At 36.1% G+C, this 17153-nt stretch overlaps 1 protein-coding gene across 2 annotated transcripts in view; it reads right to left on the reverse strand.

Moving 5' to 3' along the window:
• LOC308194076 (uncharacterized protein) overlaps positions 1 to 17153 on the reverse strand; it is a 56225-nt gene that overhangs the window by 38074 nt on the left and 998 nt on the right. For both annotated transcript variants that reach the window (XM_080589473.1, XM_080589474.1), the window contains exon 2: positions 10968 to 11064. In XM_080589473.1, coding sequence (XP_080445599.1) covers positions 10968 to 11064 — 97 coding nt within the window. The remainder of the gene's footprint in view (positions 1 to 10967; positions 11065 to 17153) is intronic.

The raw sequence follows: 17153 nt of genomic DNA on the forward strand, positions 1-17153 counted from the left end.
CATGATATGTCATAAATGCTGATTCTAAGTGAACTGAGATAGGACAGAGGTCTTAAAATGTAGCTCTCTTCAAAGGGGGTTCCTGCTATGAGGCTCTCAAATACATCAAAATCTTCCTTTTTAAGATGTTTGGGGCAGAAAATGCAGCATCTAATGCATACAAAGCGGTTAGCGCTCTGTGAATACTACCAAAACCTGATAAAAAATATACAAAATAGAACTGCCAATGGTGTGCAAGAAGAATTCCAATTCTCTTTGGCTATGGATGTCCACAAGAGGTATGTTCATAGAAGCGTGTCATGGGAGGCTGTGGCCTCTTCAACATTAAACTCTTTTTATGTTCTGGGCCCCAGGAAATGTATATGCTGCTTTCGTGGTAGTTTGGACAACTGAAATGATTCAAGGATTAGAGGATATGACAGAGGAAGAGCAAGCAGGGAACTTAATTTACACAGCTTAGAGAAAAAGAGATTAAGGGGATATAAAACTGTATAAATATCTTCAAGGATTCAAGGAAATAATATTGAGACAGTAAAGGGATTTTGTATTGTACCTAAAAAAGGTTAGAAAAATTTACTATCCTAAAACTATAAAGTTTTGGTTAGACAGCAGGAAAGAAAATTGCTAAAGTGATTAATAAATGGAGTATTCAACCAGAGAAAACAAGTGGCATGGCTGCACCGCAAACATAAGAAACAGAATAATGTAAATATTGTTTGTAACTGTGGAATAAAAAGGCCTGCAAAGAGCAGAGATCTGATAGTTATACCCAGTTTTCATTCTACTAAAATGTTTAAGAGCAGGGCCTTCAGAACCTAAGAAAGTTTTCCCAGCTTACTGTAGGATTGTTTTGCTTTACATGGTATATGGAGAAGCCCAGAACTGCCAGCTGTTGCAGTTTCAAACACATTTTGCAATATCCAGAGTTTCTTCTTAAACTTTTTGTTTGTTTGTTTGTCTATATGGAAGGAGGGGGGAGGTTTTTTTTGTTGTTGTTGTTTGTTTTTTTTTTCTTTCTTATATTTAAAAGACCTGACAGCTTCTTTTTCCATTACACCTTTCTTAACAAAAGGAGAAAAATACTACCTAACGCCTTTGGAAGGACTTACAGAAATATTACTGAAATAAAATAAAAACTACCACCAACAACAAAAACGCATTTCTTATTCAAAATCTGCCTACAGTACGATTGCTGAACACATTAGAGTTAGCAGTGTTGGAAAACCAAAGTGAATGAACCTAAATTCAAATGTATTTCAATGAAAATCCCTGGAAACAGTAAGTGGGAATGAAAACAACAGAGTTCAAAAGGGCTTTAGTTAGCCACAAAGGAAATAAGATGGATGTCTAGGCTTTTTTTTTTTTTTCATCCCCTACCCCATCATCTCCCTATTAACTTCTGAAACTATGTGATAATTCCAACTAAATTTGATGAAGAGGCAGTTCTAGGGGAACTAAATTTCAATCAGTTTAGCGGTAATCAGGAGCCAAGTAGAGAAGAGAGACTCAAAGAAGTGCCCTCACTGTGCAAAAAGCAGCCAAATAAATGCACCATTATCTGCTCAGCTCAGCACGCCAGGCAGCTGATCAGCAGGGCTGAGGTGGCCGGTTGTCTTCGCATTGCTCAGAGCTGGTCGCAGCACGAGCAGCCAGGTAATGGCCAGGGGACCGGAGAGGGAGCGGAGGGAACCGGCTACCGTGGAGACAGCAAAGGAGGTATTTTGTGGATGATGTGCTGGAGAAATGTGGTAAGAAGCTGGGTGTATTGCAGCTGAGGACAGAAAGCACTAAAAACATGTTGGGAATGAGGCTTTGAAAAGTTTCACTGGCCATAGAATGATTTTTATTTTTTATTCCTACAGACTGGTGCATATACGAAATAACAGTTATTCTCATTTGTTTCTGTTATGTACTGAGCCTCTTAAGAAAACCCTCTGGAGCCTATGTTCTTTAATCTAAAACCTTCTAACACACCTTAAAAAATTAAATGCCTGTATTATATTGATCTTTCTGTTTAATTCTATGTTTTGAATAATACATCACAGAAGTGGCAATGCTTTTATGATATGTTAGTGTCATACATCATAACTAGCACCACTGCTCCAATGATGTATTATCCACACAGTGGCACTAACCAGAAAGATAAATGCTGGTATATGGACATCTACGTACATCTCTTGAGAAATAGGGATAAAGACAGATTAATTTATACACACTCTAAAATCCAGAAATAAATAAAAAGTCTATCTGGTACAGATTGTGTATTACCTTTGGCAGGATGTATATACATCTTTACAAAAGAAGAAGTGAGAAAGCCATATATTTGTTTTCAAGTCAAATATTCTGCAAATAAATCCTGATTCTCTGACTGAAAGGAGCTCAGAGAGGAAGGTACATCGAACACCTTTCCCTTGCTGACAGGAGAACCTGAATCAAGGATGGATTGTTCCACACAGTTTTCAGAGCCTCAGCTTTTTTTCAAGAATCAATCCCTTATCCTTAAAAGTGTTTTCAGGGTCACACTATTCACGAAAGAACTCCTTTCTGCTAGCTTTCTTACATTGTGCCTGTGTTATAGTTAGTCTCTGTAACAGATGTTATACCCTTGTATCTTTGATTTTCTATTTCTCTAGCAGGAAGAGTGGAATTATGTTATCCTCATTCACTTAAAAAAAAAAAAAAAAAAAAAAGGCCATTATTTGGCCATAAACGTACCACTGTGTTTCAGCTGCCTGCTGTCTTTGCTGGGGTTCCTGAAAGTCCTGCACAGAAGGGCGTTGTGCTAAAGGGTAACTCACTCAGGACCATTCACACACCACTGTTTGTCTGGCAGATAATTTGTGTACACAGCAGGACGATAAGTGACAAGACATGAGGAAAAGGCTTCAAGCTGCACCAGGGAAGGTTTAGATGAGATGTCAGGAAGAATTTCTCCATGGAAAGGGTGGTCAGGCATTGAACGGGCTGCCTAGGGAAACACCAGAGTCACCATCCCTGGATGTATTTAAGAGATGTGTGGATGTGGTGCATAGAGATATGTTTTTGTGGTGGACTTGGCAGTATAAGGTGATGGCTGGACTTGATAATCTTGTGGGTCTTTTCCAACCTAAAAAAATCTACGAATGTATGATTCTTTAAAACATTTGAGACATAATTGTCAGATACATTAAGTGCAATATTTTTCCCCTTCCTACCTGTATAAGTAAAGTTGAAGAGCAAAGCATGTGGGGTACTAGATAATACTTAATTAGCTCATACACCACAATAGTTATTCCAGATTCTGTGGTCTATGTATGAATCATTAATTAAGGCAGGATGAATCAGCTTTGAACTAATGGACTTGAAACTGTGCCTCTATTCTGAACAGAACCAAACCCAAAGTTTTTCTCAAGCTTCTACAAAGAAAATTAACTCTATCCCAGCCAAAACTATGACACTTAGTCACTACCAGAAGTAGTGACTATAGGACAAGAACATCAGTTCTTGTGAGATTTCTAGCCTGATTTTCTGCATTTGTGCCTGATGTACAATGTTATTCTCTTGGCTGCTAGCTCATGACCTTACTGTGAAATCACCAAAAATGCTTAGGATACGCAAAAGATAACTAGCTATATGGGGAAAGAAAAAGAAAAAAGAAAAAAAAGAAAAAAAAAAAGCATGAACACAAAGATATCCTTTAGCAAACTTCTGACTAATGAAATATCACCCTGTTGGAGGAAAATTAGTGGTAACAATCGATTTCTCAATCCCTACAGTGCAGTATGTAATACTAACAAGTTGGCCTGTCAAGTCTCTTAGCAACGTTAAATCAGTCAGTCAGATGGTATGAATGATAAGATGAGGCATACGATAATGGAATTTTCCAGATTTGTTACACTTAACCGGGTTTTATCTTGCTTTGTAGAACAACCTTCCTTTATGTGTCATTAAAACAACGCATCCCCTCACTATCACAGAGTCTGGAAAAGACTCCTTACCTGCTTTCTTGCCTGGCAAGTGGGGAAGGAAGGAAGATGTGGTGGACAGAATAATGTAGATCAATTAAACAAGTGAGAATAGCAGTCTTTGTTGGCTGGACTCCTCTGCTGCAGATTTAATAGCGTATGTACTGGCAAATTTGCCAGGTGCCTTGTATAAAACAATCAGCATGCACAAGTTGTAAGACCATATTCTCATGCTTAATTACAGTAACTGTAGCATCAGCACAGGTTAAACACAGTGGCTTTCAATTTCCAGTATTAATCAGAAGAAAACAATGAAATTCAGTCCAGTAGGCTTTCAATTCCCTGTCCTCATATTGTGGTTTCATCATTCTCTTCCCTGAAAAGGCTTTATTCAGCTTCTGCCTTTTATATCAAGCCTTGTGAATCATTTGAAATAAAATACAAGCCTGATAATTTGTTATAAAGCTGAGACTGCATGTACATCATCAGTCCTGTTACAAAATTATTTTGTAGAAATGGCTCCTGATGTTGGTTAGTTCTGTATTTGTTATTTTTTCCTTCTCTTTATGCTTTTGTGTATCTGTCCCCAGAAGATCATAAAATTATTTTAATTAGGGATGTCAACTTCTGCCTGAGAAGCTGAGGGGGTAATTACATCATTTATATGCAAAATGGGTAATTTTCTCCCTGCTCTTCACCATTCTCTTCTTTCCATTTATTTCCCCATATCTCCACTCTTCAGAGTTGAGCTATTTAATTTTATTTTGGTCCATCTGGAATATCTCCGCCACTCTTCCATTCTGTTTCAGCCACAAAAGTAGGAGTTACCTTTACTCCAAATCTTCACAGCTCTTTTATCTAATGTACTCCTGACTCTATTTAATATCCATAGGGAGTTGAAGGTCCACCATGACACACACAAGTGGCTTCTGACCTCTTGTACCAATCATCAGTAACATTTTACTTAGTCTTATAAAGAAAATAAAATTGCAGAGAAACTGGATATGAAGATGAAAGCTTTAAAAGGACAAAAAAATAGTGCAGAAAGGAAATGCCATTTAGAAAAAATAGATCTAATAAAAATTCCAAAATGTCCCTAACAAATAAAATAAAATAAAAACACAAATGAGTGAGGATTGCACAGCTAGTAAAATCACAGTTGACTGGAAAAGCAGCATAGCAGACTGAAGGGAATTGAGCTCAAATCAACTGCCCATTAGAAAGAGACAGCGCAAAGCTAAGCAGCATTCAGCCAAACATTGGATGAATCTGAGACCTCAAGAAGATTTCTTAGATCTGAGTGGTTTCTAAACCACAAGTAAAATATATTTAACAAGTATGTTCAATAAAAGAATGTGCAGAACTAGAGGGCCCAGCTTTGTGAGCAGTACGAGGAAACTTAAAACAACTTTTGCCTCTGTGCTTGAAACAGATGCCAGCCAGAAATGTCAGAGGAAGACTTTTTTTTCTGACATTATCTCATTCTGAAGATCTTAATTCCCTTTTATTTTTTCAGCTGATTATGCAGAGGTGGTAAACTTTGAAACTTCTCAAAAACAGATACAATAATGTAGATTAAAAAGGCACGTATGAAAATGTGCCATTTAAATGGAAAACATGCAGAAATATGAAATCGATGAAGTTCTCACATTTAAAAACAAGTGTTTAGATTTGGTGGGAATTTGTTCCTAGCAAGAAACCAAAGACTCACTGGCATCTAGGACAAACTACTTAGACTACTAATATCTGAGTGAAAATTGACTTTACTGTAGTATCATCCAATCCAAACTGACAGTGCTTTCATAATGTTAATATTACAAAGAGTGATATGATAAGGAAAGATGCCTGAGTCATTAAGAAATGCAGACAACTTTTGGCACATAAGGGGAAAAATAAAGTTAAAAAAAAAAAAAAAGTAAGAAACACAAAACCTGAGAGTTTCACTGAACTATTTCTTTGCAAGAGTTTGCAAAGGTCAGTATAATAAAACATGGACAAAAAGGGTGACCGTTAATTCAGAAGACTTTTTCATAGAAACAAGATATGTAGTTATAACAGAGAATGATTTAGCTATTACACTGGAAGCAAATGTCTATTTAAATCTCCCAGTGAGTTGGATGCTGGAGCACACACCAAAGTAATGGCAGAAACAATGGTAAGCCACAAAAGTAGACAGTAACTGGGAAATTCAGAACTTGATGTGTATATACAACAATTGTGTTGATTTCTCATTTCCAGGAGAATTTTCTGTCTTCTCTGTTCATGGGAAGGAAAGAGCAGGAAACCAGTACCCCATAATATAAAAAGAAGAAAACTACATCGCTATTTAGGTGAACCAAAAGTGCTAATTCATTTTCAGAGAAGTTGACAATAAAATTTTAGCTAAACAAATAACATAGATACTGAGGAAAAAAGTACTCTTGGGTGAAAAATATAGCCCTTATGCTCGGCTTCATAATTCTACCCTTAAGAAAAAAAAAGAAAAAAAAACACAGGATCAGAACAGAGATGGGAATATTGGAGAACATCTTTTCATGCATAAGGAATTTCATTACAGATTTTCTCAATTGTCTATCCCTCTGCTTGTGCCTCCTGTAGAACCGCCCAGATGCTAATGCAAAAGCTGGACACACTCCTTGCTTTAGAAGTCACAAGTGGAGGGGAACAATGAGCACTGGCCTTTTATTAAATAGATAAGTAAATAAATAATTTGTTACTTCTCTCTTGTGTGCCTATCTTGGGCATCTGAGAGAGACAGATGATAGCGGAATGCTTCTTTTGTATCAGAGGGGCCCTAACTGCATTACTGCACATTCAAATACACTTGAAGGAAATAAATTTTCCTCAGACTACATCTTCAGTTATTTCTGATATCCAAGTTTTTCCTCTGCATACATTTTAGCAGCTTATCATGGAACTGCTCAAGTGGTAGATTTAGATCCAGATATAAACTGTACTTGCGAGTGATTTTTACTTTGACCTTCCTGATGCTGATGAAAGAATTTATATCATACATTTTTTGACTCTCTTGAAGAAATCATTATTATAAGCAAGAGGTGAAGGAGATGTAATCAGTTGTCTATTGAGCAGACAGTACAATTACTCAGCAGACTTTAGTAAAAAAGAAAAAAAAAAAAAGAATGTAAGATCTACATTAAAAGTATTTTGAGAAGTGATAGAAGAGCTTGAATGGAAGTTTTAACAAGTTCAGGAAAGAGCCAGACTGCAGGTCTAAACCTATTTTAAAAAGTAAATTGTTTTAAATTTTCATTTCTTAAAAGCAAAACCATGCAGGAAAGGCACTAAAACAGTCAAGTACAATGGTGATCTGAAATCATCATAAATATGCCTACCTTAGACAAGCAAAGCACATAAAACTCTTTCAAAAGGTGAAATATATAAAGAAATAAGAACCTAATGCAGCAGCTCAAGCCAAAACTCTTAAAGAGAAACTGAGATATCTTAGTAATTAAAGATTCTCACTATTCGTTATCCATGAAAACATTAGTCCTTGCCTTTGGAGGCCCTACACACTCACGTACTCAATTCACCCCTCCAGCAGTGGGGCAGATGCCCCCAGAAGTCTCGGCCTTCTTGGAAGCTAATATAAATTTTATCTTTGTTAATCCACCGACCACGAAGTTCTCATTTCTTAATTAGCGTGGCAACATTACCTGAGGAAAATAATGCAAGCCACCTTTGAGATACCCTGCCAGGAAGCTTCTGCAGCCAGTTGGCTTGCCATGCCTGATGGACCCAAAACCACTACACAAAGCCAACCAGTTCAAACACAGGACATAGATGTACCTGAAGGATACAGGCTGCTCTGTTTCTGAAGGATTTCTGACTACTTCTATTACTGATGCTGTGACCATCTTGAGGGTAAATGAAGGAGATTCCTCTCCTCTAGAGGACTTTCTCAGTTTAATGCTCTCATTACTTATGATGACAATTAATAATAGTTTCATTAAATTGCTCTCCACTGAAATTGCAGCATGATGTTATTGTTGTTGTGTGGGATTCAAGTTTACCTAAGTGTCCTTCTTACACACTCCAGACGGGTGCTTTTACAGAGTTATGACTAAGATTTGCACTCCTTACACTGCGTGGACTAAGTGACTGGAGTATTTTGTTGAATTGTGTTGTTTTAAATGGAACATGGTACCACTACCTACAAAACTCTTGGGGCTTTCTGACACTGGTCTTTCTGAGCTGATCTGGGTACCTGATACCAGGCCTTTCTGAAAGGAGGATCTAAGAGAATCGGAAATTCTCAAAGAGGTAGCATCAGACCAAACAGCTTTTTCTATTTCTGCTCTTATTAGTAAACCATCTCATAGAAACATGCTACAGTGCAGTGTGCCAGTAATTTATGGATTATCCTGGCAGTAAAATAACCAGCTACCCAATTTTCCTTACCAAGAGGAGAAGCTCGCAGGAAGGCAGTTCTAAATTTTTTAGGTTTAGTTGCACACTACGTACAGTGGAGAAGCATTCCTTTGGTTTGCCATTTTTTGTTTTGAGGTCAGCACTGGCTTTGGCAATCACAAAGGACTATTCTGTTGCTCTGGCTTCAGAACCCATTCTCCTCTACTGAAGCTGTTATGTTTCACCCACTACCATGGTATCTGAGGCCAATTGAACCAGCTGGGAGTATTAACTGCACAATTATTTGTGCAAGTCCTTTGCTGCAAACGCAATCAGTCATCATGCAAACGAAGGCTGTAATTCATCAAAACACTCAAGGAAGCATATAGGTACAGAAAATTCTGACACATTTTGTGTTATTCTTAAAATCTGGTCCATTATATTAAATAAAAAGCTTGCAATTCATTTGTGCCTGTACAAAAATTTCAGTGCAATCTCTTTGAAATATGTGCTATGCATGCCACAGGAAAGAAAAAGTGACAAATAACTGAATAAATTGGAGGAAAAAAAAAAAAAAACTATTTTACCTTATTCCTATTTCTTTGTTCAAAATATTTTGTTAGGTCTCAAAGAATAAAAATCCATGTCATTAAGAAAAACATTTATAAAAAACATGCAAAAATGAACTAATACCAGTATCCATTCAAGCTGAAGTTATAACTTTTCTTAATTTCATATTCTTAACTGCTGATCAAAGACAACTGTCTTTTTCAGAAAGAAAATTTTGTTATACTCAGAGAAACTAAAATAGAACAAATCCAATAAGAAATTTCCGTTGTCAGGTTCATATCATTTGTCTTTAACATCTCCTAGACTTTAGAATCAGAGATAATATGTCTAGTATTTCCATCACCCCTACCCTGAGTAATAAAAAAACTGCTCTGCTACTCAGCTCAGATTCTAATTATCCCATCTCCAAGGTTAATTTCAATGTGGAGCTGTAAATAGATTAATACACTGTGTTCAAATAAAGAAAACATTTACAGAAAAATCACCATATGGACACTATTTAGACAGAAGATCTAATTATCATAATGCCCAATGAACTGATGCAGGAAAGGTTTTAGAGCAGGATGCTTCTTTCTGGACTTTGCCCTCACATCTTGTACTACAGCAGAGATGATGATGTTCTCTGAAACCCCACGACTGTTACATTCTGACTTTACGTGATAAAATTAGTCATTTGTAGTAAGCAAAAGGTGTTCTTTAACTATAAGTGAGCTGTAAGACCCAAGGAAAGTTGTTTTAAATTGTGGGAAAAATAAGACTACTAATGAAGACTGAAGAGGTAATTCTGTAAAATAAGCTGTTTTAAGAGAAAAAGAAGGAGAATGATTTTAATATTACAAGTTACAGCCAGATGTATGTCAATATGCTTGTTTTACAACTAATTATTTTAAGGTCTGAGACTAAACTGTGTCTGCATTTCTTTTGAGCCTTTCTTTGCCCCACTTCATATTCTCATAGAATTTACTTGTGGCTTAACCTTCTTACACAGACAACACAAAATATATGATAGCTAGTTAGTTATTTTTACTCAGGCTAAAATATACAGATCTCTGGAAAACATGACTGTTTGCTATTTGTACAATTCAAAAGCTGTTTTTATCACCACAATGCAATAAATCGTAAGAAAACACCTCATAGTTCAGTTAATAACATAACCTCAATACACAAAGAATTAATATGTAAACATCCACAGTGCCCTTTTCCTTACAGTACTTTTTCAGTATACCCCACCATATCTGTGCACAACCAGCTTAACTGTTATTAAAGTGTTAGTGACATATCATGGCTAAGAGAGATCTAAGAATCAATTTGAATAATATTAAAGTGATGATTTCCCATTTTGAAGGAGACAGACACTACTTAATGATGTACGTATACAGATCAGCAGCATAGAGCCTAGAGCTTTCTTGAAGGTTCTTCTTAAACAGTACTGAGGCATTAAGCCTTTAGATTTCCTACCAAGCTCATTGAGCTTGGAACTGAGTTTATATCATCTAAGGTCTCTTAGTGATTGCTTGACCATCAAAGCACTTCAGCTGGAATACACAATCATGGGTGCAATAACGTAAGGTGATGACAAGAAATGTCAACTAACTATCTACCTTAAGTTACTTCTATTTGACAGTGACCAATATCTGTGGTGGATTCTATGTTCAAACACTCAGCTAACCTCTTTCTTGTCTTTTGGCTCTGAATTCCTTGTTTCTGTTGTGTATCACAACCTTAAGCCTAAATACAGCTCTGCTCCAAAATATGCTGCTGTACAGAATATACTGCAGTAAAAAATTTGGAAGATATTAAAAGCTATATAATAGCTTTCAATAACAAATAAATGTGTATTCTCTTGATCATTGTACACTCTCCTTTTTAACAGTCCATATTACCCTAGCATATAAAGTATCCATCTTAGCAGTAATAAATAAAGAGAATCTCAGTCAGAAGCAGAATCTCCTTGATTTCAGGAGTACTCCAGAGTATGAGTGGAGATCTGTGGGTGGAAATATCTATCCTCAGAAGAACAAACTTTTAAGTTAGATAAAGATACCGCAGAGTAATTAAATGAATCATCATGAACAATATGCTCACCTCTCTTTTGGAATTGTAAAGATAAAGATGTAAAGTGAATATTTGTTTTTGTTTGGCATAATTCCCTTCAGTATCATCAGCAATCTTCAGATGCAACCTATGACAACAAGTGAAGAAAACTATACATTTTATTATGACTTCAGTTGATTAAAATCCAGAAGGCACTGCAATTAATGATTTTAAATTATATTACAGTATTTTGAAGCACAATGTGTATCATTAAGAAAACATTAAATATGAAAATAGAACTATCTTCAAGTTAAGCCATCATGCAGCTTGGATCTTTGGTGTTAGTCCAAAGCCTTTACAGTCAATGTTACCCGCGTCACCGATTTTGATGAGAACTGGGCTAGATTATAGAGCTCTGATTCATTACAGCACCTTAGCTCATGAGTAGGACATCACAGTTCAATGACACTAGTCATTTGTTTAATGTTAAGCACATGCTCAAGTGTTTTGTTGGATTATTGCCTGTATGCAGAATGGCTCTACATGAGCTGTATCTGCCAAAAGAGAATGAAAGCAAGTAAAATAAATGGTGGGAAAGGCACAGCTGTCTGCTTTATACAAAAAAAAAAAAAAAAAAAAAAACTATCTTCATGCCCAAGAAAGATATCAAGATTAACCCATATGACAAAGAGTAGTCAAATTTCCATCACAGAGCAAAAGTGACATAATGCAATAAAGCTTTTACTACAGAAGAAGGGATTTCCCACCATTGAGGAATTTTAGGCTACACAGCATTTTCCATGAGTGGTCTTAAAAAATAAAACAGGTGTGGAGAAGGAAAAAAAATCTGCTTTCTATACATTAAGATATGGTTCCATCTCTTACAAGTTTTTCCTACAATATATGATTATGGAAAAAAAAATCTGTACAGTTTTGTAGCAATTCTGTTTTATATGCACAGTTTTTGTTTTTGTTTTTTAATCACAAAAATTAATGCTACAGTAAAAGCAGATATTGGTAAATGAAAATATTTTTCTTCTTTTTCAAACATTCTTATATATGGTCAGTTTATGATATATTTTAGCTTTAATTTACATCCATAACTAGTGTTTTTATAAGGAAAATGCTTTATCAGTTGTACAGGTTATTTGCTTTTAAAATAAGATGCAGAGGTTCTTTGAGATGTTCAGATTTTATATAATAACTAAAAAGGGAATGAAACATTGGCAAGAGATACACAAAATTGCCTTCATTTTTGTTCCCACATTTGCCAGCTTGCTATGTCCTTTGCAGAGATCATTGTACCAAAATGCTATTTCACATGTTAAGATGATTCACAGTAGGGAAGCACATTCTTGTATTATTTTCATCAAAAGGAGCTTATATTTCTTTTGCCCATCTGAATATTACCATTAGACTGCTAATTTACACATTGGTAAAAGGGTCAGGAGTATTCATTTTTTTGATGACTCGATACTAGCTTGAAAAAGAATTTTTAGTAGCTCTTGTAATTTGCCACTGTAGATTCCAGTGACTTTGAATTATATATGTTTTATAAAACAAAACTCCGGAAGAATTAATATTTCAAGGTGTTAAGTCTTTCAGATTTAGGAATAGTCTCTATTACTGTGATAAAAATAGAGGGTCTCATATCATGTCTCAGTGACAGCCCCTTGGTATACTTGGTATTCAATATTTAATTCAAATTGAAACGTAAACAGTAATGCTTGTTATGTTAGCATTCAATAGGACACATACTTTTATGGTAAGGTATCCTTCAAGACTGCTTCTCCCCCCAGAATAACTGGAAATTTTCTTAGGAAGACCACGGTGCTTTTCCAAGAGACTTCCCAAGTACTATAGATAAGTACAATGACATATGAATCAGTTTGTTGAATTTGGATAATGTGTCAGCAAGAAACCTATTTGATCAGAAGCTCTTATAAAATAAGAACATAATGATCGCAGTTGCAGAATTAATGGGCAGCACTTGGATGATGGTGATTGGTCATCTGTAGTCCAGCCCAAGCAAGCAGAAGAACTTTGTAAATATGTGCTGTGTGTTAAGGAGACTGTACCACATAAAAGTGCCATGTGTGTTGGCAGTGAGGATAATAAGAATAAAATATAATTTTTTCATATCATATTGACATGAGGTCATATTTTCTACCCATGCAAATTGTCCTAGTTGCACTGACCATAATGAAGGCACAGGCAATTTGCAACTACTGCAGTTGATATGACCCATATATTAGTTAATTGTAATGAACTTATATAATTCAAATGGGGACAATTCCATAATTGGGATTTGGCAAGCCTTCTGTTTGTGTCATTCAGGTAATTACAGAAGAGTTGTAAGACAGCATTCTTATCTTCTGCCCTTTTCAGTGTTCTTTCACATGTGAAGAGCTTAATGATACAGTTGAATATCATTTTTATTGCATCTAATGCTTATTTGTATTGCTAAGTGACATACAAGATTCTCTGTTCAGGGTTCATTGACGTTTTACAATGTTTGGGCATGTTCTCCCATGAATTTTCTTCTCCCTCTTCTAAAAGCAAGACTGAAGGAGAATGAAGATTGGGAAAAAAAAATGTTATTCTTAATCAAAATCACAGGATTAACTCACAAGCATATGTTTTTCTAGCTGAAAAATAATTATCAGATGAAAACACAGCCAAGGAAGTGAAAGAGGCTCCTGAGGTAACCAAAAAGTATTTATCACCAAAAATGAAGAGGACTTGCTGGTTAAAGTAAAGGTAGCAGGAACTCAGCACAATTTGGAAGTGTAAAAACTTGGCAGCTCGTGCCATGCCAGTGCCTTACCCACACTGTCTGAACCGAGGAGCGCAGAGCCATTTCTGTGTTTGGACAAGCGTCTCTTCTGCCCCCATGTCTGTGTACTGTATGACTCCCATGAACAGCCAACAAAAAGGGACAGAACTGCAAAATGATTTTGCTATATCCCAATGTTGACAGCAAGGTCCAGGGAGCCCACAATGGCAACCTGTGCTATCTGCACAGGTTAATTCCGTCTTGTGGCAGCACAAATCATGATCAGTCTGAGGAGGGAACTGCACACCTCAGATCCAACCTGACCTCCCTAGCAAAAGTTCCAGTTCTCAAAATGGTACCATACAGGTTGCTATTTTACATCATCTCTGGCCAGCAATCAGGTGGGGAGAATTTCTTTCCCTGTGTTTCCAAATGAATTTAGAACTGGATCAGCTGATACATGTTTTCTTCTTTTAAGTGATTTGATATAAAACACAAGGGCTGCCAAAGCCACTAGGCTAGACTTCCTTAGTTTTAAAACTGGTTTTGATCACTTTAAAAAGAAAAGAGGGAGCCAGGGCAGGGGATGGGGGAGTGGGGGCAGAGGCAGGTTTTACAGCATATACCTGCCTAATATCGTGATTACTCTTCTGCTTCTAGTTCTCCTCTGGTTCACTTAAATGACCTCTTCAGTTCCATCTTACTGGTTCATTTCTCACAGTCCCTGCTTTTCTTTCCTGATTTAACTGTCAATATCTCCAGCTTTGTCTTGCTTTAGCCTAAACCAACTCCTTGCATTATTCTTCTTCCCTCACCACCCACTCACCCCGATACACAGATTAACCCTTTGACCATAATTCTAGTGATTGGCCCATGGAGAAACAGTGGCACATATTGACTGCTGGAGTTGAGTCATTTCTTTAATCTTGCCTTTAGATCTGTACTTGCATTTGTTGACAATTGAATCCTTTTGCAATTCTCTGCTAAGACATTATATGTAATTAAAAAGGGGACAGAATTACTTGGATTCTCTAGACGGTGACTGCAGGTACCTTGGTTTCTTTTATTAGACTAAACTGTTCAGTGCTGAAGTGGGACTGGTTTGCCACTGTTGATAACATTACAGCTCAAGAGGAAATATTACTGTGAGGATGATGGTATTCAAAAAGATAAATACTTTCTGGAAGAAGTGCTAGACCATAGCTGGAGCTTATACAGATGCATTAAGGGAAGTAAACAGGCAAATTTTACCCCATTTCTAAACTTGCAAGAAGTGTAAACCTGAAATGCACTCCATGCGTTCAATGTATCAGACATATCCCTCTGTGTACAGCCTGAGGCACAGGGAGCAGAAACCTGTGAAAAGCCACTCATAGCTCATTTTGGGACAGTGTATATGTTGAAGAGAATAAAGACTTATCTCACATACCCAAAGGCATTCATTTCTTGCCTTTAACTGACCAATGACAATTCACCAGGGTTACCACTTGTAGACCAGAAATCCTATAAACATGCAATGTATCAAGACAGCATCACAGAAGCTTTTGTGGGAAATGTCAGCCCCAAAGCTGCAACCACCGTAAAAAAGAAGACTCCTCAGAAATACTCAGCAGTACGATACAGTGCACAATCTTGAGTAAGAAGTTTAGTGACTATTCTGGAAGAAGTCAGGTATGCCTATGCCTGATGGCATGCACAAATTTACTTGTATTTGTGCATTGAAATAAATGGCAGAAGATCAGGTAAAATATTTATAGGAATTTATACCTATAAATGGTATAAATGACCCTGAGGTGGTCTTACATAATCAAAGACAAATGGAGCCAGAAAGATGTTAGTCTATTTGATAGAGGTAGGTAATTAAAGAATTGCTGAAAGCACTCAAAATAAATATTGCTGGATAAGGGTTAATATTAAACTGCATCTTACCTGACACGTAAAAAAACATTTTTTACTATTAACCTTATTTGACACTGTACAACTTTTTTGACCCTGTAATCTTTAACTTTTCCAAATTCCACCTTTCTTAAAAGGTAGCACTGAAGTAATCAAAGATCTGTTTCAAATCTCTAACAGTCCCATTCATTTCCTCTACTGCATATTATGCCTGTTTCTTTACAGTGTGAATTTAGCAGGGGATAATCTTGTTATCCTGTAGACAATCCTATTTCCTGGTATGCTCTCTTCAGTACAATCTTACCAATAACCCTGTTAAGGATCACCTTACCCTCACCTTTGGTCCATTTTAAGTGAATCATATAAAGCCTACAGCTCCACTCTAGAGAGCTATAATGGCTGTTCAGCAGCTGAAATATTTCACTAAACTACTCTCAAACCTTTGAACCCCTGCCTTACAATAAGCCATTCTTATAAATGCTAATTAAGTAATATATTTTGAAGGAAGGAGTTGGAAATGGGTATGAGTGAAACAGGAATTACCACAAAAGCAAAAGATGAATGGTCAATTTACCTGCAGCAGGAGGCAATGCTAGATGTTCCATTAAGAGACATTAAACTTCTTGGCTAATTATAAGAAGCAGGTGAAGAAGGAAATTTCTAAATGAGCTCAATGGGACATTGATTAAACCAAAAAACTAAGAACTCCATCCACAGCGCAGGTGAAGTATTTAATTTTAAGTAAGAAGAGTGACTCTCTTTTATTCAGCTGGACTCCACAAAAGCTTTAATAGATTAGTGTGAAAGTATTCACCCTGTTAAAACTTCAAATTGGAATACCATTTATTTCAGCCTTGTATTTCTTTTTTATACATTAAAAAAAATAAAATCAAAAGCGGTTTTCTCTTACAAACTATGTCGTCAAACTCCTCTACATATGCAGAGATATCACCTTGCTCCATTTAATCCTTAAAATTCTTATTTTTTTATTGCTCATATTTTTACAGAATCTCTACATTGTATTTTACTCCAAAGGTATTAAAAAGACACTAAAAATATAATGCCCCTTTCTTTTACACTTGGCCACTGCACAAACATTAAAAAATATGTCTAGTAGATAGCACTACAGGGGGTTCCAGATATATTGATTTTCTATGACATTTTGTTTAACTATGCTACATGAAATCAATTATTCAGAAACTGAATTACTGAATGAAAGAAAAAGCAATCATTATACCTTTAAGTTATAAAAGAATATTTATGGAGTGCTTAAACCTATCTATCATTAATTATCTGCAAATTTTAGAAAATTTCTCACATGTTGTCTCCTAAATTTGAAAAACTAATTTCAAATTCAAGACATTATATCCTTCTATTTTGCAGGATAAAAGTTTCATCTACTTTGGAGTGACCTTCTTTTTTACATCTTAAATTACAAAAGAAAAGCAAGCTCTACAGATATGTACCTTGCCTAAAGTATTCCTGAAGTACGGACAGCTTTTACAACTGAAAAACAGATGAGTAGAGGTTAATTAATTTCCTTAGATGAAATGTCAAAAAAGTGA

Source organism: Anser brachyrhynchus, assembly GCF_964034855.1.
Source record: "Anser brachyrhynchus genome assembly, chromosome: 4".
Lineage (NCBI taxonomy): Eukaryota > Metazoa > Chordata > Aves > Anseriformes > Anatidae > Anser > Anser brachyrhynchus.